Source organism: Babylonia areolata, chromosome 1, assembly GCF_041734735.1.
Source record: "Babylonia areolata isolate BAREFJ2019XMU chromosome 1, ASM4173473v1, whole genome shotgun sequence".
Taxonomy (NCBI): domain Eukaryota; kingdom Metazoa; phylum Mollusca; class Gastropoda; order Neogastropoda; family Buccinidae; genus Babylonia; species Babylonia areolata.
The window spans coordinates 35,943,799-35,965,375 of NC_134876.1; the positions used below are offsets into that span (position 1 = coordinate 35,943,799).

At 36.9% G+C, this 21,577-nt stretch overlaps 1 protein-coding gene across 1 annotated transcript in view; it reads left to right on the plus strand.

Annotated features, from left to right (window-relative positions):
• The window catches only part of LOC143282275 (ubiquitin conjugation factor E4 A-like), a 149,292-nt gene extending 127,776 nt beyond the window's left edge, over nt 1-21,516 (plus strand). Inside the window, exons 17-19 of the mRNA XM_076587878.1 lie at nt 10,077-10,328; nt 15,608-15,765; nt 17,109-21,516. Coding sequence (XP_076443993.1) covers nt 10,077-10,328; nt 15,608-15,765; nt 17,109-17,223 — 525 coding nt within the window. The 3' untranslated portion in view covers nt 17,224-21,516. The remainder of the gene's footprint in view (nt 1-10,076; nt 10,329-15,607; nt 15,766-17,108) is intronic.
• Nucleotides 21,517-21,577: the final 61 nt, after the last annotated feature.

The following is a 21,577-nucleotide window of genomic DNA, read 5'->3' on the forward strand; positions in this document are numbered from 1 at the left end:
ATGGTGAAAATAGGTAACAACAATATTAATGATATTAAATATTTTTTGTTATATTAGTACTTCTGTTGTAAAAGTAACATTAATGCAGCACTTGTGGTGCTTTAAGGCTTTTGTTTATATGTCATAACTGTATGAGTTAGGGTTTGTTTGTTTTTTGTTTGTGTTTTGTTGTTTTTTTCTCCTTTTTTTTCCTTCCTCTTTTATTTTTTAAATTTTTTTTTAATTAAAAAAAAAAAAAAATCAGTGGTAAAAGGTGGATGTAAAACATGTCCGGATGGGACTTTTGTGTCAATTTATAAGAGAAAAATTAGTGTTTCAGAAACAACACTTTCGCCTTGATGTCAGGGGGAACTATTTCTCTAATAGAGTGGTGACACAGTGGAACGGTCTCCCAGACTCCGTGGTCCTGGCGCCGTCAGTCAACGCCTTCAAGAGCCGCCTAGATAAACACTGGAGGGGCCTACCTGGTCTATACAACCCATCTTGTCAGAGCAACTGATTTGGTCTAGCCGCGCTCGCCACGCATGCAACCAATTCAGTGATAGTTCTTTTTGGAACACGAACAGGCCTCGGGAGAGGCCTAAACCGTTGTCGAGAGGCCTAAACCGTTGTCAAGTCAAGTGTTCTTTTTACCAGCAGTACATATGAAGTCTCTTTCCTCACTTGTCAGCAACCCAACCCTTTTTTTGACTCACTTGTATAAACAAAGTGAGTCTATGTTTTAACCCGGTGTTCGGTTGTCTGTGTGTATGTGTGTGTCTGTGTGTCCGTGGTAAACTTTAACATTGATATTTTCTCTGCAAATACTTTGTCAGTCGACACCAAATTAGGCATAAAAATAGGAATAATTCAGTTCTTTCCAGTCATCTTGTTTAAAACAATATTGCACCTCTGGGATGGGCACAAAAAAAATCTAAAAAAGAAGCCAAATTATATGCAAACTGAATTTACTGTTTATATATATTTTTTTATTTTCTAAACTTGGCACTTTGATCTGATATTCTGACACAACAACAAGAGCAGTCATTATTATCATTTTTTGTTCAAACAGGAACGTCTTTTGCTAAGCATGGAAGTTTTATTTATTTTGCAAACGTTTTGGTGCAGATAGTGAAAAAGGGAAATTACTCATGCTAGGGGACTTAATTTGCTTTAAACTGATCTTTCTCATCTTAAACATTACATTTTGAAACAAAAGAGGCAAGGCCTTCAAGACTCACTTGTGATGCACGTTTTAAAAAAATCCAAGCTTTTTATGTATTGAGTATAATTTCAAAATGTAATGTTTAAGATGAGAAAGATCAGTTTAAAGCAAACTAAGTCCCCCAGCTGAGTAATTTCCCTTGTTTTACTGGCTGCACCAAAACGTTTGCAATAAACAAAACTTCCATGCTTAGCAAAAGAAGTTCCTGTTTGAACAAAAAATGATAATAATGACAGATCTTTTGTTGGGTCGAATATCAGATCAAAGTGCCAAGTTTAGAGAATATAAAAAATATAAATATAACAGTAAATGCATTATACTCAATACATAAAAAGCTTGGATTTTTTTAAAAGTGTATCACAAGTGAGTCTTGAAGGCCTCGCCTCTCTTGTTCTTTTTGTTTTCACAGAAATGAGCTAAAACAATATGGTGATGATGGTAGTGAAGTTATGATTATTGAAATGAAAGTGTTTTATATACCTGTGTATACATGTTTGTGTGAGTGGCTGTAAGTATATATGTGTATGTGCAAGTGAACATCAATGGCGCTGCCTTTTAACATCTTGAAAACAGGCTGCAAATAATCCGTAATAACAAAGAAGCACAGTTTTCTGCAATGTTGTTTTTTGTGTTTTTTCCCCCCTCCTGTCATGAATGTATACACAAAATGATTAACATGATGAAAAATAGATACACTGACTTGTAGAACAATATTTGTGATATCCACCTTATGGTATTGATAATATATTTTACTCAACCTTTATTAAAATGATAGAATTTAAAAAGGAAAAAAATTTGCCTGTCCCAATTTGAGTATTGAATACATGAAATATTAGATCATAACATATCATATGTCACTCTTATTCAAGTATAACCTCCCAACTTCTAGCCCAGCATGTGGCTTTTCACTTTTGTTCCAATGGAGAGTCATGCACTGACTTATACACATATTTGAACCTTGAAATATTTTTTTCACTACTGGAATAACAAACAGCTCATCAACTAGCCTTTTTTTTTTTCTTTTTTTTTTATACTATCTCACCTAAACGAGTTTGACTCATTAGTTAACTTCCTGATCCCATCCCCCTTTTCAGCCCCTTGTAAGTATTTACTACTTACCTGCTTTTTCTTCTTCTTTTTTTGTATATATCATAACTGTTAAGAATTGTACTGTTTTTGTCTATGTGTTTTGATATTTTGAGTGCTTTTGATTATCATGTCTCTGTGGGAAGATATGTGGTATATATTTTTAGTTACAATGTTGTTGTTATAAAAAGTTCAGTGAGGAATAATGGTTTGGTTTCATCACCCAATGTTTCTTTTTTCATCCTTTTTCTTTCTTCCTTGAAGAACACACACTTTAAAAAACACTGGTGTAAAGACTTGTGTATAGACATGCTTGTACACCATTTCAGATTTTTGAATTTGTATTCTATTCTAGATAGAATAATGTTTCGTGTGCTGCATTATATATTCGATTGTTATGGAAGTACCTAATGATGGATAACATTACAATCGCTTCTTTAAATTGTCAAGGGCTTGGAGACATGAGAAAACGAAGAGATGTTTTTCACTATCTTAAACAGAAGAAATACTCAATTTATTGCCTGCAGGATACACACTTTAATAATAAACTAGAAAAGTATGTAACATCTGAATGGGGATTAAAATGCTTCTTTGCATCATACCAATCAAACTAGAGGAGTTGCAGTTTTGTTCTCTTACAATTTTGAATTCAGAATTAAAAAGATAAATAGAGATAAGAATGGTAACTTGCTAATTATGACCTTTTCTTCAATGGAAAAGGAATTTCTTCTGGTCAGTGTTTACAGTCCCAATAAAGATGACCCAATGTTTTATCAAACTTTTTTTAATTGATACAATTAAGAACTATAAGAATCACAACATTATTGCAGTAGGTGACTGGAATGTTGCCATGGATCCAAACGTTGACTGTGATAACTACTTACATGTTAACAATCCAAAAGCCAGAGAAAAAATTGAGAAAATGAGCATAGAATTTGACTTAAGTGATGTTTGGAGAGAAAATAATCCAGAGCGTAGACGTTACACATGAAGAAAACCTACACCAATAAAACAAAGTAGACTCGATTACTTCCTGTTGTCAGACTATCTCTTCTGGTATTTTGAAAATACAGACATCCTTCCAGGATATCGTACAGACTATTCAATGGTCATATTGACTCTAAAATTTGGAGAAGACAAAAAAGCTAAAAAAAAATTTTAAAAAATTTAATTTAATTGTTCATTACTTCAGGACAAACAATACGCAGAAGAAATAAATGAAGAAATTTCAAATGTCCTTGCTGAATATGCTGCAGACTGTTATGATAGAGCAACAATTGAAGAAATATCAAGATCAGAGATAGAACTAAAAATTTCAGACAAAACCTTTTTGGACTTCATGCTTATGAAGATAAGAGCAAAAACGATCTCATTTGCTACAGTAAAAAAAAAAAAAAAAGACAACAAGAGAGTGAGAAAATGAATTGATGCAAAATACAGAAACTTTGGAGAACATGGAGACCAAAAGTGAAATTGAAGGAGGAAAGCTTAAAGAACTAAATCTAGAATTGGAAACAATATGAGATAAGAGAATGGAAGGAGTACTCTTAAGATCCAAAGCAGGATGGATAGCAGAATGTGAAAAAATTACAAAATACTTTTGCAATCTAGAACAACGGAATTATGTCAGTAAGAAAATGATAAAACTCAGAACAAAAAATGGTAATATTGTTGAAGACCAGAAAGAGATAATTGAAGTTAAAAGTTTTTATGAAAATTTGTACAAAGAGAGAAACACGGAAGAATGTGAAATTGAGAAGCTTATTAAACATATCCCTAAGTTATCGTCAGAAGAACAAAATTTATTAGAAGAAGTTACATTAGATGAAGCAAGCCTAGCTTTGAAAAATATGAAAAACGGAAAAAGTCCAGGGACAGACGGTTTCACTTAGACTTCTTCAAATTCTTTTGGAAACAGATTGGACCCTTCGTTGTGCAATCATTAAATGAAGCATATAGAGATAGTGAATTGTCTATTGCACAAAGAGAAGGCCTCATTACATGCATTCCAAAAGGTGATAAACTAAAAGAGTATATAAAAAAATTGGCGCCCCATATCCCTTCTAAATGTAGTATATAAATTGGGTCATCATGCATTTCAAATAGAATTAAGAAAGTTTTACCAGCACTCATAAGCAAAGATCAAACTGGATTCATGACTAATAGATACATAGGTGACAATATTAGACTAATTTATGACCTGATTAACAACTTAAACACCAGGAATCTTCCTGGCCTACTGTTGAGTATTGATTTTGAGAAAGCATTTGATTCCCTAAGTTGGAAATTTATGTTTAAAGTACTAAGAGCTTATGGTTTTGGAAATAGTATTTGTCGGTGGATTCACATATTCTATAAAAACATAAAATCAACAGTAATTGTAAATAGCAATATTACTCCATGGTTCCAAGTGGAGTGATGGCCTGGAGGTAACGCGTCCACCTAGGAAGCAAGAGAATCTGAGCGCGCTGGTTCGAATCACGGCTCAGCTGCCGATATTTTCTCCCCCTCCACTAGACCTTGAGTGGTGGTCTGGACGCTAGTCAGTCGGATGAGACGATAAACTGAGGTCCCGTGTGCAGTATGCACTTAGTGCACGTAAAAGAACCCACGGCAACAAAAGGGTTGTTCCTGGCAAAATTCTGCAGAAAAATCCACTTCAATAGGAAAAACAAATAAAACTGCATGCAGGAAAAAATACCAAAAAAAAAAAAAAAGGGGGGGTGGCGCTGTAGTATAACGACGCGCTCCCCCTGGGGAGAGCAGCCCGAATTTCACACAGAGAAATCTGTTGTGATAAAAAGAAATACAAATACAAAATACAAATACAAGTAGAAAGGGGTTGTAGACAGGGAGATCCAGTCTCACCATATCTTTTGGCAATAATGATTAAAGAGGAAGAAACAATAAAAGGTATTTATACTGATAATGTTGAACACAAAATTTTTCAATTTGCTGATGACACGCAATTATTCAATATTGGAGACAGAAACTCTTTTGAACAAACTATACACATCATTAACCAGTTTGGTAAAGTATCAGGTCTGTACATGAACAGTAGTAAAACACAAGCAATTTGGTTAGGGAGTGGGAAAAAATCACAAAAAAAGATATTGTCCCAATCTGAAAATGATCTGGAATCCTCCCAGATTTAAAATACTAGGCATATGGTTTACTCAAGATCTAGCAGATTGTGAAGCAATCAATTACAATGACACATTTTCAGAAGTAAAAAATTTTATTTAAGATTTGGTCGCAAAGAAGCATGACACCAGTTGGTAGAGTGGCTATACTTAAATCACATGTTCTATCTAAACTTATATATCTTTGGATTCTGCGACCCAATCCACCTGATGATTTGTTAAAAAACTTCAGAAAATGTGTTTTTCGTTTGTATGGAATGGGAAGCAGGACAGAATTAACAGAAAGACTTCAGTTAAAACCAAGAAACAAGGTGGTTTAAATATACCAGACATTAGAAAATATATTCATGCTCTAAAGCTATCATGGATAAGAAATTTTGAAGCCACGCACCACAAATGGAAATACATTGCAGCAAAAGTGCCCACTTCTTGAAATTTTAGCATATTGTGGACCAGCATATGAGTATAGATATAGGAGTACAAATATATTCTGGTCCCATACACTTCAAGCATACAAAATACTCTTTTATACTTTGAAACCAAGAAACTCAAAAGAAATTCTTTCCCAACCTGTATTCGACCATGAAAACATAAAAAATTGGCAATAAAATTATCAGGAATGACAAATTGATGTGAGAAGGAAAATATGCCATTAAACACTTCCTTAAAAGTAATGGAGATTTTATGAAATACAATGATTTTTTTTCTGACATAAATTATTGGACTAATTTTGTCACTTTTAATGGATGGATCTCTTCAATAAAGGAATATATTAAACAAACAGGAATAAAACTAACCAATAATGATAGTGGATTTACAGATATGCCAAATGCACTAACATTTATTCAAAATGCACAGAAGGGATCAAAACTGTTGTACAAGTTATTAACAAAAAATGGTGATAAACCAAAAAGTTGTGTAAAATGGGTGAATAAATTAAATATCGATGTTCACTGGAAAACTGTCTTTTATAAAATCCATAGAATTAAAGATGTTAAAATAAAATGGCTGCAAACGAAAATCGTTCATAGAATTCTTGCAACTAATATTGTCTTAAATGCTATGGGAGTATTTGATACAAATAACTGCATGCTGTGTAATGACGCAAGAGACTCCATAGAACATTGTTTGTGGCATTGTAAACATATACAGTCCTTTTGGACCTCTTTAGAAAAATTGTTGAATGAAAAATGTGAAAATGCCTTTAACATTAAGATCTGTTGCAGTTTAGTACTGTTCGGCGTTGCACAGCATTTAAAAACAGATAATATATTTGATTTCATTACAATGTTTGCCAAACTAGTTATATGTCTACAAATACAAAATTGAAAAATGCACACTAGGTCTGCATGCCTTTCTAAAACAGCTTTATGAGAGGTATAAAATTGAACGGCATAATGAGTATGTAAAAAATCAAGTATCCCGATTTGATGTGCAATGGAACTTTTATAAGTCAATGTTTTCTTTTCCCCAGTAGTTAATACATGTACGAGTATTATTGTCAAATGTCCTCTTTATAACCACTTCTTCCCATAGGATCTTTGGTGTGATGATGTTTTTGTTTGTGTATGTGTTTTTTTTGTTGTTGTTTCTTTTTTTTTTGGGGGGGGGGGTGTTGTTGCTGGGTTTTTGTTGTTGTTTTTTTGTTTGATAAATATCATTATCTGATGATTGATTCAGGGGTAAACTGTCGTTGCTGACTCTAAACAAAACTCATCCATTGACTTACGCCCTATCTACTTTATCCTATTTTACTTATTATTATTAATGTCTTTAGTTTATTACAATAGTATATGGTGTGAAATTGTTGTTGTTTTTGTTGTTACATATTTGTCTACATGTAAAAGAAATGTTGATTACAAAAAAAAAAAGGATGTGGGACCTGTAGAACTGTATACATAGCATACAAAAGGTTCCAAACCCTTGAACAGGGATGACAGTTCCCCATCAACCAGTTCACTTGGGGCAGACCCTTCTCCAAGCTCCTTGAAGCAGTTGACGACTGGGTTATCCTCTGGAAGCCTCAGATATGCATCAGCCCAGGTTTTCTTGCTAATGCCAACAAATTTCCCACCCCAGTCAGCACCCGAGAAGTTGCGGAATCCTATGAGCTCTTGGCATTTGTGAGGTCAAACTGCTTGTGCACGCTCCAACATTTCTATCTCCCTGAACTTGGCACCCCTTCCAGTCAAGAATTTCAACCATGTCTGAGTGTCAAGGCTACCAGAAGAGGCGAGATGTAGGAGGAGAACCAAAACATAAGTGTCAGGTGACCAGACGTATACCTCACGCCAATCATCTTCAGACACTGATGCTAGGACCTGATGAGGTATCAAAGTGTCCGCCTCTTCGTGCGAATGGTCTTCTTCAGAATCCTGTCCTTTGACTTTGGTGTTGTACACGATGACCAGCTTGAATGCTGTGTTGCTGGAGAAGTACTGCAGCAGGCCTTGAGCAAACATGCATGTCAGGGTCCTTTTGATTCTGGATGAAGACAGAAGCTCTTTGAGAGACATTGTGAGCTTCATTTCTGGGTGGATGTCAAACTCTGTGGAGGTGGCTGCTCTCTTCTGTCATGTCTTGTTTATCAAGTACTCATCGAGGTATCTGTCAAAGACTACACGACCCTCCTGGTATCCGAGTATCATGAACTCTATGCGCTTGATGAAAGCATGCTCAAGATCAGAGAGCTTCTTCATCGATGCAGTTTTCTTCATTCCCTGGAGCACAGCCATTGCATCAACAATCAGAACTTGTGGAATGGAAGATGTTGTGTCAGGGGGAGCAGGTTCTCCTGATCCTGGCTGTGCCTGCTCAGTGCAGTGCATCAGACTCGCTTTGTCAGCAGGAAGATAGAGTGAACCGTCAACAGCACAAATTGAACATGGTACCACTGCCATCTCGAACTCGCCTATCGTGTCCTCTAATTTGGGCACCAAGTCAGGTCTGCTTCCAAGAATGACCAGGAACCTGCCGAGCAGTTGATGCTCTTCTCGCAGCTTGACAACTTTCTGACCCACAGAAACTTTGGTTTTCTCCATGAAGTTGGTGAACGATTTCAGCTTGAGTTTTTTCATGGAGTCCCAAACTGATGCCGAAGCTGACTTTTGTCTGCCAAATATAGGATGTCATCCTTTGTGTTTTCTGGCACAAGAGCAGATGAAGTCAGGTTCTTCAGAGGAGTCTTCTCTGTGAATGAGTTGCCAGCGCAATGTTTCTCAACAGAGTGACGGAGTTTCAGTGCATTTGTCACAGTCCTCTCTGCAATGCTCCCAGAGAACTGGTAATGTTCACACTGTTTTGGAGTCTGCCAGAATCGTGTGAAACCACTGAGGTACTGCTTCACCATGTGAGTGAGATGGGGAGCGGTAGTAACAAGTAGATCAAGAGCTGCATCATCTTGGCTTCGTCCCACTATACCACCATGATGTTTCAAATCCTTGATCTCTTGCTCCAGTGCCTGGTCAGTGAACAGAGCAATGAATGGGACCTCTGATTGGCCACAACAACATCTCCTGATTTCAGTGCTTTCCACGTGGATGGGTCATCATTTTCCAAAGCATTCATTTGGGCAGAGTGCACTGGCATCAGACAAGCATAGTTCAGCAGATCATGGGCAAAGAAATACTTGATGTTGTTTTCTAGTGCAGCCAGGTATCCTTCCCAGTCTCCAGAGCGGCATTGCGCTTGCCCCCGCGCGGGGTGTATCATCAGGCATAGTGATAAACAAAATTAGGCATTTCTGCTCAATCTGAAAATGCCATAAAGCAACTTAGAAGCACATGAAACCTACAAATCAACACACTTTTTACGAAAAAGGGGTCATTTTTAGCAAATATGGAGTGCACTCTCCCCTGTCAAGGGTGTGTTAGGGAACATAGCCACAGAGGGGGAAAGGGGGGTTGAGGAGTGGGAAAATTTGAACCTGTATTTCTGTGGATTTGCGTGGTCCCAGACCAAGCCATCAAAGCAATAAAATCAATTTTAGCAATCATATTGAACAGGATTACACCCCATACTCCACTACATGGGTGGTGGTAGTGGTTGTATTACCATACTCCACTACATGGGTGGTGGTAGTGGTTGTATTTGTTAGGAATGTGGGGGTCAGTGTATTGTGTGCGCAGAGGGTAAGGGGGGGTCGTGGCATGGGTGGTGGCAGATGTTGGAAAGGTAGGTGGAAGTTGGGGGTCAGTGTGTGTGGGCACAGGGATGTTGGGAGGAAGCAGGTGGTGGGGTAAGAGATGGTGTGTTCATGTGTGATATGTATATGATTAAGGGGGATTGGTGTGTACCTCATGTATCTTTGTGTGTAAAGAATAACTAGATGAGATTTTGCTCTGGAAATGTTGCTATGCACAATGGAGCATGTTTTGGGATTTAAAAAAAAAAAAAGCAAATAAAAAAAATTAAAAAAAATAAAAAGAACTTAAGCATCAGTGTTAGTGTTTGTGAGAAAGATACACAGGGAGAAATGATGAGAGTGAAGAGGCCCTGAGATAATGTTGATCTATGTTCCTTGAAATTTGCAAGATTCAAATTGTGATCAAACACAGCAGTTAAAATAATCATCACTATTTACATTACATCAACATAAAAGGTAATTTCCTCACCTATCCGGCAGAGATTTCTCATTTTCACAGGTAGGACCGAAACAGCGGGAGTTTTCCGTGAAAGACCGCAACGAGTTCGAGTTCAAACCCAAGGTGATTGTCCACGAGATCGTCCAGATATACCTGAACCTAGAAGGCAGCGAGCGCTTCTGCTTGGCTGTCCTGGGTGACGAGCGCTCCTTTACCCCTTCCCTGCTGCCTCAGACAGCGGCTGTGCTTCACAAAGTGACCCAGAGTCCCCAGGTCATTGCTGACTTTGTGACATTCCAGGAGAAGATTAAGGTGAGAAAGAGATCTGTTTTACGTCATTTTTTTGTGTTGGTATAGTAGAGAAGAGAGAAAGCAGTCTGGTGTATACATGTGTGTGTTTGTGTTTGTTTTTTCACTGGTATGATAAGGTGAATGATAGAGAGAGAAAAAGAAATCTGTTGTATGTCTGTTCTTTGTACTTATATGATCATATTACTAAGATAGTAAACATATTCACATTCACAAAGTGAGAGTCCCTAGGTCATTGCTGACTTTTTTGGGGATTCCAAGAGAACATTAAAGTGAACGAGGGAGGAGAGAGGCAGAGAGGTCTGTTGTGTGTCTCTTCTTTGCACTGGTATGATGATGTTATTATAATAGTAAACATATTGACAAAGTGAGAGTCCCCAGGTCATCACTGACTTTGTGGCATTCCAAGAGAAGATTAAGGTGAAACCAATTGTTCAGCTTTTTTTTCTTCTTTTTTTTTTCTTTTTTTTTCAAAGATTTTGTGGCAAAATGGTGAATAAAGAGACCATGCAACTTTTAGAACCCATTTCTGGAAATGATGGCAATGTAGAGAGTGATTTGGGGGATGCTTGCTTCAAGAAATTTCAAAGTGAGATGAATGTGATGTGGATTTTGACCCAGTTGTAAACAATGATGGTCTGCTCGTCGATGTCAAGGATGAAATCAGTGCCAGATTTTGATGATGATGACAGTGATGTCTACTTGCTTATTGCTGGGCCCAGCTGAAAAAAATGTTTAAAAACGAAAATTATTTTCAAAAAAAAGAAAAAGTTGCAAGACATATCATATACGCGTATATGTGACACTTTCAGTTTCACATACATCACTGAAAGTTTTGTCATTGTTTTTCTTCACAACAAAAGTAAACCAAATAGTGTGCTTAGACTATAATACAATGACTTAATTTTTTTTCTGAAAGTTTTAGTACTTTGTTTGAACTTGGAAAATCCCTATGTGCCCCTAATCCATGACTGACTGTGGCTAAAGTGAATTCAGGATTGTTTCCCATTGTTGAGAAGCCGGGAGCAGGATTTGTGTGTGTGTGTGTGTGTTGTCTTTATCACCTGTACCAGTTCACTTCAAATGGTAAAAAAAAAAAAGGCTGATTTGGGTGAAGTGATATCTGAAGAATTTGTTCAATCACATTTCTGCAAATGGTGAATAAAAAGGGATTCTTTTTTTACATTTCCTTGTGGTATGTGTGTGTGTGTGTGTGTTGCATTGTTTTTCCTTGACATGGCATTCTCATAGCCATACAGTTGTAAGTTGTGTGGAAGGCACAGGGTTAAGGTTAATGAGAGATAAGAGAGATATCTATTGTATGTCTGTTCTTTTTGCTGGTGTGATCAAATTACTACAACCGTAAACATTTTCACAAAGTGACCCAGAGTTCCCAGGTCATCACTGACTTTGTTATGATTCAAGAGAAGATTAATGTGAGAGAGGGATAGAGATATATTGTGTGTATGTTTTTTGCATTGGTATGATCTTATTACAATGATAGTAAACTTGTTCACAAAGTGAACCACAGTCCCCATGCCATTGCTGACTTTGTGGCATTCCAGAAGATAAATGCAAGAGAGAGATGAGAGAGAGAGGTCTGACATGTGTCTGTTCTTTCCACAGGTATGATCATATTACTACAATAGTAAACATATTCACAAAGTGACTGACAGTTTTCATGTCATCGCTGACTTTGTCATTTTCCTTTAAAAGATCAAGGTAGGTGAGAGAGGGTTTTTTGCACTGATATGATCATAGTACAATGACAGTAAACATATTCACAAAGTGACCCTCAGTTCCCATGTCATCTCTGCCATTGTGGCATTCCAGAGAAGATTAAGGTAAGAGTGTCTTTCTATAAACATTCTTGCTAAGTTGAGTATAAAGTAATTTGATGAATTCAAACTGACAGTACCAGAAGATAAATAGTTATTTAATCAGTGTTGAACTCCATCCTGTGGATTTATGGCTCTGATCTTGTAGTACATTATCCTTCTTCACAGATTGTGTGTGTGCTGGAATGTGTTTGTATGCGTGCGTTTGTTCTTCAGTTTAACCCTTTTGCTGCCTGGGAAATAAAATTGAAATCTATTTGCCTGGGATTTTTCACAAAAAACAGGTTATATTTATTTTTTAATCTTTGCACTTTGTTATTGGAGAGAGACCTTTAAAAGTATATACTACATGAAAGGTAAATGAATAAAGAATAGAAAACACATGATGTTTTCAAATTTTGTGTTTTTCCAAATATAAACAATTGTTTTGAAATCTGTGTGTGTTTTTTGTCAAATTTTCAACTTGGTCATTATGAACATTAGTCTGTCTAGTCATTTGCACAGTAATATAATATTTTCATCACAAATTGATAATAACTACATACAAATTATACTAAAACAACCACAATAAAAATTTAAAAAAATTAAAAAAGAGACATATTCATGATTCATTGTGACTGCTCCAAGTGATAACATAGATGTGATTGTCCAGTCCTTTCTGTCAAATCAGTTTTCTTGAAAAAAATCAGCATTCCCAACAGTGAAGTCAGACCCAAGAACTGTTTCATTTCAAACACATTTGTATCTGTCCATGCTGATAGTCTGGAGCACTTTTTTGAGCCTATCGGGATTTGCCTATTCCTGTTGGAGTTCTGCTGTGCATACAAATTGCTTTCCTCAACATATTTCTGATTTAGATTATCATCTACAAAAAGAGAAAAAGTCAGTGGTGTCTTTGCTGTGTGGATCTTTTGTAAGTCCACTGTCACCAGTAATTCATGAATAACAGGCTGGTTGTTGTTTGTTGTTGTTTGTTGGCCCTACATTTATCCTCTCAGACACAGTAAAGCCATGCTCTCGGCCCCCCTCTCTGACCTGCTACACTTTGACCAGTTCTATCGAATCATCAGATAGATAGAAGTTCATCAATGTCTTCTTCTTCTAGTTGACGCTTAAATTATTTCTGAGCATCAGCTAAAGAAAGCAATTTTTGACTCATTTGTGTAAACAAAGTGAGTCTATGTTTTAACCCGGCGTTCGGTTGTCTGTCTGTGTGTCCGTGGTAAACTTTAACATTGCCATTTTCTCTGCAAATACTTTGTCAGTTGACACCAAATTTGGCATAAAAATAGGAAAAATTCAGTTCTTTCCAGTCATCTTGTTTAAAACAATATTGCACCTCTGGGATGGGCACAAAAAAAATCTAAAAAAGAAGCCAAATTATATGCAAACTGAATTTACTGTTTATATATATTTTTTTATTTTCTAAACTTGGCACTTTGATCTGATATTCTGACACAACAACAAGAGCAGTCATTTTTATCATTTTTTGTTCAAACAGGAACTTCTTTTGCTAAGCATGAAAGTTTTATTTATTTTGCATGTCTTTGCATGTACAGATAGTAAAAAAGGGAAATTAATCTGTAATTAATGCTAGGGGGCTTAATTTGCTTTAAACAGATCTTTCTCATCTTAAACATTACGTTTTGAAATTATACTCAATACATAAAAAGCTTGTGTGTTTTACTCTCAGTGTACAGGGCTTTCACTATGTTCATTCATCCAAGTGATCTTTTTCGGAAAATACTAAAATCAATACCACGAGTGGACTTATAGATCTTTTGGCTGAGCCCTGAAGGTCATGGGCAAAAATCAGTTGCTTACACATATTTATACATATTCAAAGCGCGTGCTCATATTCTTCGCGAACGCGAAGAACGCCATTTTGTTTCAAGTTGTTGACCTGCCCCTTCAATCCTATATTCAATCGACAGTACACGATAACGTGATGGAAAGTTGGAGAAGGAGACTGTTAAATATTTATTCAGAGAAAGATTTGTGAACGCCTCATCACTTACTGGATTATGCCCCAAACTGCCATAAAAATATCCACAGAATCAGTCGGAATTCACAGTTAAAAATAATAAACCATGAGAGTTAATACCCTTGAATTGATGAAACGTAAAAAAACTTCCAGTCTTGACTTTTCTCAAAATGAAGTCCTTTTCACTTCATACGACGTTTAGAAGTACTTGTACTTGGCTCTGCATGTTATTAATTTAACAAAATACTCAATTTTCATGTCAACTTTAAAACTATAAAACTAGAATGAACATAAAAGAGAAATTGAATCGACCGTGTCAACCGGGCATAACTAAACTTGTACATCTATCTAGATCCAGAGAAAACGGCTAAATGTTGCAGTGTGATTGCGGCGATAGCCACGTCTCCTTCACCGCAGAATTAAAAAGAATTTTTAATTGCCCTTTAAAGATTTTTTGAATGCCCAAGACACACCAGAATGATATGATTTAAACAGCGTTTTCAATGCAAATACTGCAATTGATTTATCGCCCTTTTAATAAAGCATGTTTAAATACTATATTTTTGAACGTCAGTTAAGGAGCCACGATAGTGTAATAGGTAAGACAGTTTCTTCTCACCTGAACACGCGGGGTTCAAATCTGCCATTAGGACTTTTTCTTTTTTTTCTTTTTCTTTTAACCCAAAGCTTTATAATAACAAATACAGAACACATTTTAATGATTAGATTTTTTTTTTAAAGTGAATCACAAGTGAGTCTTGAAGGCTTTGCCTCTCTTGTTGGTTGTTTTGGTGCAGTTTTATTGCAGAGTATGTGCTGAGTGTGTGACAAGCCAGGCTTCTTCTTCTTCTGCGTTCCCCGTGATCATGGTCTCGGACTTGCAGTCCTGTGCTGGAGATGAAGGTGGTGGTCTTGATGAGATCTTCTTTGGTGCCCCAGAGCTTTTCTGCCAGTGTGGCTCCATAGGGCCACTGCTGCATCCGTGCATCTTGATACAGGGGGCAGGACTGCAGGATGTGCTCTGGGGTTTGTGGGCCTGTCTTACACGGGCAGTCAGGAGTGTGTGACAGCTTTATTCGGTACATGTGGTCTCGCAGGCGGCAGTGCCCCGTGCATAGTCGGAATATGATTGTCGACAAGCCAGGCAAAAGACAGCCAGTAACCCACCCAAATTGTTCAAATAAAGGACTACTTCATGACATAGATGGGATTTCTAGCTATCAATAGAATCCAGAAAGATTCCCTAAGCTAAAGCAACCAGTGTTTTTGTCAACGAATTCAATACAAACCAGGGAAAAGTCTGAATATTTCAGTGACGAGTTATCTCATCACTATGACAGTGAAACATACATGGCTGTACTGACATCATGACAAGTTATCTCAGCATACAGGCAGCCAAGGGGTTAATGTCTTTTCATGTAGTGATATTTTTGGCGGATGTGTGTGTGTGTGTGTTGAAGGACTTAGAGGAATTGAAGAGAGAAGAGGAGGAACAGCTGATGGACGCCCCAGAGGAGTTCCTGGATCCCATTCTGGGCACACTGATGATGGACCCTGTTCACCTGCCTACCTCCAACACTGTCATGGACCGCTCTGTCATTGCCAGGCACATCTTGAGGTCTGTCTGTCTGTCTGTCTGGTGGAACAAAAGTGAGGGGTAGTTGGGTATTACTGATCTTATTTGTGGAATGATGAAATTATGAGAAATGGAGCAAAACATCAGGACTTTGTTGCATGAATGATCTCAGCAGTGTTAAGTTTGCTTGGTACTGAGAATTTTCTGAAGTTCACTGAACTGGCACAGACCTGGGGAAATTCTCACTATCAAACAAACCAAGTGCTGTGGAGATCATTTATGCAACCCAGCCCTGAGCTGTTGCAGCTCAACATTTGTCAGACCTTTATGCTATAAAGTTAGTGGACTTACTGTACATGTTTTGTGATAGATATTTGTGAAAGTTCTTATTCCATGGAAAGAAGAGCAGGATTTACTATATACACTTTGTGATTGATGTTTTTGAAAGGTCTTGTTCCATGGAATGAAGAGCATTCAGTTTGAGAGAAAACAGGTTTTTCTCTGCACACTCTCTGCCTTCTATCTTAAACAAAGCAAGAGTGTTTGCAGTGGAATGCAAAGAAGATATGCATGTGCATATTGCTTGCAGGGGGGTTTCCAGTGTGCATACAAGCATACCCTGTCGTCTGTATTAAAGCAAGCAAGAGCATTTGCAGTGGAATGCAGACGTGTGTGCATGTTGCTTGCATTGTTACTTTAGAGCAATATGGCTCTGGATTTGTTTATTTTATAACTGGTTGAATTTATATGTACATATCCAGTTCTTTCTACATCACAAATGAATGTCACAAAAAGTAAAAACGCTGTACTGAGAATTAGTATGGTCAAGGCACCCAGTCAGATGCTACAAAGGTAATGTACTTCAATTTGAATACTAGTGTAAAAAAACAAAAAAATTAAAATAAAATAGAATAATTTATTTAAAACAACAAAAAAACACACACAAAAACACAAAAAGCCAACTGATCTTATCCTGAGACTGTTCTAGTAATATTGACAGTTGGTGAGAATTACCATTGGAATCTTAAGTAAAATTAATTTATTCTTTTCTTGTGTGTGGCCGAGTCAGAATACATTCCTGTTTGTTTCTGAGGTTATTGTACATGTTTAAGAAGTCATATCATTTGTATTGGAAGGTAAACTTTCAGTCAACATTGCATTTCAAACCCATGTCTTGCAGCTTGTTGTAAGTGTTTTTCTCTGTGCCAGTTCGGAAGAAATACACAGGTTGTGTGTGTGTGTGTGTGTGTGTGCAGGACTGTTTGTTTGTATGTGCAAACATGTTTGTGTATGGTGTACCTGTATCTTTATGTATACTTTTTATTGCTACTGCCACAAGCTCCCTGCCTGTTATTTAAATATCTGCTAATTTTCCCCATTTCCAGCGACCAGTCTGACCCGTTCAACCGAAAGCCCTTGACCATGGATATGGTGGAACCAGCCACAGAACTGAAGGAGAGAATTCAGCAGTGGATCAGAGAGAGGAAAGCCAGCTCCTAGCAAGTGACTTTATGTGTATGTGTATATGTGAGATGCAACTGATCTTGTGTGAATGGGTGGTTTTGTTTTTTAAAGGAAAACGAATGTTTGCAGTACAGCTAAGATACTGTCTGAATATACTGGAAGAGAGATTCAGCTGGGAGATCAAAACTGATAAAACAGAATGTTTTGTGTGTGTCCATAGTAGTTGTGGTATTGGAGCAGTGTTTATCAAACAGGTTGTGGCATTAATGGTGATTGAATCTGAGGATAGTCTGGTGTTGGATTTTTTTCCCCCATGTGGTTTTTTTTTTTTTTTTTTGCAAAGTTCTAGAATGGATTAGCCAGCTGGAATGGTATTACCAGTAATCTGCTTGTTGATCCGCTGCTGTTGCATTCACTTTTCAGTGTGCTTGATTTCTGCATATGCACACCTTCGTTGTTTTGAAAATAGCTGCCAAGGCGCCTTTTTTATGTTATGTAAATATTTTTCAAGCGACCAGGACCATTCAATAAAGCTTTATGATTTGGAGAAAAATAGAGCAAAAAGTAATGAAAATTCAACATTGATTGTGGGATTTCCACCAGTCTCTTTTGTCAGTGGTGTAGCAGACAAATTTTTTCTTCAGTTTGATTTTGTATTTGGTATGGAAACCTTTCAGTTTGGTCTGAGAATAGGAATGCAGGCATGTCCAATCCAAATCTTCCATTGGCACTATGTGCTCCAGGGCTGACTCAAGAGTCAGATTTTTCAGCCACCAGAAAGCCTGCACCAGATCCCATGAACAACCTTCCCTGTGATCTCTGGACACAAAGAACCAACCGTCATCAGCCAACCAGCTGTCATCGGGCTGTGAATATTCTGCATGGATTTTTCTGTAGGATTTTTCCTGGGACATCTCTGTGTTACCAGAGGTTTTTGACACATGCCAAGTTATTGCCTCTCATCAGCAGAGGGGCTAAATAGGCAGTGTTCTGCAATGTGAATTGTTACAGGCACCAATGAATACAACCCAAATAATTTTGCAGCAGTGCAGGTTCTCCTCTGGAATTGGTAGCTCCCTGTAAAGTGCTGGGGTCAGAAATGGCAGTGTATTGGGGGAAACCAGGATGTGCATCCTGTGGCTAATTCCACTTGATGGGTAAAAAAAACACCACCACAAGACAAACAAAACTCTGGTAAGAAGTACAGCAGTTCAAAAGGGCTTACTTCATATGTGCAACTTAAATAGTGCCCATATTGAAATATGTGTAAGAATGTCCTCTGTGTGAGAGAGAGAGAGAGAGAGGAATAAAGAACTTAAAACAGAGCATTGTATGAATAATTCTGTTCATCTTCAAAATAGCCCATTTTCCAAATATATGTTAAAAGTTCCCATGACCGTTTAAGTCCATAGGGGCAGTGAATTTGTATTCAGTGTCCAGGACTTGGTATGGGAAGGTGGGGCCCAGTCCTCTCATTCTACTCCTTTAACCTTTCAGACCATAGTCAGGGACCCATTAATTCACATCTGAGTGGAGAGATGAAAATTGGTGTAAAGTGCCCTTCCCAAGGACACAACACCATGCTGAAATTGGGCCTCAAACTGATTACTGGATAAAAAGTAATTCAGTCACGATGCCTCCATCCCAAATATACAAGTACAAATTTGATGCCAAGTGACTCTTCTCTCTGTCCATATGGTATGCGATCTGAGTCACATTGCCAATATTTGTAACTTCAACTCATTGAACAATGCATCCGACAAATGCTTTGGCATTCAGATTTGTTTCTTTAAAACAGTTTCCATGTTCCTGCATATGCATAAACCACAAAGAGAACTACCTTGTAAAGTATTTCTGGCTGTGTCCACATGTATAAAATTTGGAGGTGAAAACCAGTCAGTTTAAGTGTAATTTCTGCATGTTTCAACATCAGTATGGCATGGAAGACTGCTGAGGCTCTTTAACTCCCAAGGGTTAAATGGGTTAACTTTGATGTGAAGTATGTCCATTAGTTTATTTAGTATAAGTAGTGTAATGCATCCAGAATCTTTGACCTTTGCTGCTATATAACCTGAAGGACCGGTTTGTATTGTAAAAATTGGACTATTGATTACTTTTTAGAAACATATTCCATTATTTTTAATTGTGTGGGTATGTGGTATTCTGTGGGTATTTATTTCTCAAGTGCCAGAGCCACTGTCTGTACCCAAGTTTTTGACAGAATATGCATTTGTAGAATGCGAGGGGACAGAACACTGGATCTACATAACATTGTAGCATTGATAAATAAGTTCCTGTTTCAACCATTTTCTTAGAGTTTTGTGCTATATGCTTAGCATGCATGTATTTTTTTGTAGTTTCAAAATAAAGGGACTAACATTTCCAGCACTGGAAACCTGTGTTACCTTCCTGCAGCTGACAGAAATGCTGTTTATTGTACCTCTGGTCAAATTTGGGTTAAAACTACGGAAGTAAACATGTGGCTGGAAAAAGGCTGTTGATTGTTCCATAGGAACTGGGGTCTGGCACATTTTATGTCTGACAGGTTAGTTTTTGAAGTATGTTTGTTTCGATTTCCATGGAATGTATCTGTCATGCAGATTTCTCAATAATTTTTTATTATTATTTTTTTTTAATATAATTGTCCTTATTTTTTAATTGAGTGGCTTGCAGAAAGTTGTATTGCCACTCATATCACAATAGAAGATGATGATGTGTATGAAACATTTGCACTGTGTGCAAGAATATTTACATACCCCCCCACCCCACTCCCCAAAAAAAAAGGGGGGGGGATTGTGTTTATACCACAAAACTTGCAAAAAAGAAACCACAAGATACATTTTAAATTCATCACAACCATGCTTCAGCAAAACATACAAATATTAACTCCATACTTTGGAGGAGGAGATTTTTTTTTTTTATTGTCAACAGAATAACAGGGATAGCTATGAGACATTCTATAACATGTTTGTGTTTGTTTTTTCCTCAGCCAGACTGCTTATACTGTGTTGTACATTGTATACACATAGTAGTAGCACCACAATGAAATTGGTCAAAGGAATTCCAACACCTAACAGTTTTCTATTTTCCAAGACTGGAGTAAGGCCTGATCCCAATAAGTATGTTATGAGATGTTGATATGTTTTACACAGTACTTTGCTGCTGCTGCTACTTGTGATCGGTTTGAAATAGGTGATATGATACATACTCTGTAAAATGTTCCCAACAACAGCAGAAGTTAATAAACAGATATTTGTCTAAATGCATCCAGAGATTATGTCAAAAAAAGAGTACAAAAGCTGTGAGAAAAGATCAAAGACAGATATGTGTTACTTCATAAAAGTCTCAAGGCTACTTTCAATTTATATACATGCATATATATGTGTATATATTATATACTACAATATTAGATTAACCCAGTGAAAATATTACAAGATATGGAATTTGAAAACAGCATCACAAAAATGACTTATTCAACATCTACACTAAACAAAATCAATAAATAGAGGAGAGAAGGGATAAAGTAAAAAGGTAAGCAACATGTCTAAGCTTTGTCTTCTTTATGGTCTTGTTTTTTTGTAAGATGTAAATCTGCAGAAAAATTAGACGTTACTCTTAACTATTCAAGTTAAATGGAACAAGCGCAAAAGCAATTGTACAATTCTTGAAGATGTTATTAAGACTACACAGTTATATTACTTTTATACATGATCAGAGAACAGTGCAAGACAGCAGACGAATCGCACACTGCACGTGCAAAAAGCACACAACACACATTACTAGGAGTGCTGTCTACCCTAATCACATGTATGGACATGCAAGTCACTCAACACTTTGTTTTTATATCCTCCACACTAACCTAACTACTCTTGAATTGCCATTCCAATCCTGTCCTTCCTACATTTTATGACAAGCTACATGCTACAACAAAGACAGCAGCCATGGTTACTATGTACTGGTATCCTATGGGTTATATAAACACAGCAATATTTTTTCTTCTCAAAATATTCATGATGATACAAACACACTCTCATCAGAACAGGGCACAGACATGTCATAACTTATTTACATTAAGGGGTTGCAAAATCAAACATTGCGTATGATGATTATGATACTGGTCCAAATAAATCACCATACAGGACTACATTTTATTATGTGTCATAATAAACATCTGGAACAATGGCAAGGTTTTGCACTGTCTCTGCTCTGCAGAGGACTCTTACATTTTCTAATATGACTCCAACTAATATTATTGCTACATTTATTGCTCTGTGGAAAAGTATATGTATAATCATTTGTAATGATACAGAGATGGAAAAAAAAAAAAGATCATACAAATCACTTCTTTGAACAAGAAAAGAATCATAAAATGAACAGGTAAATAAATAAG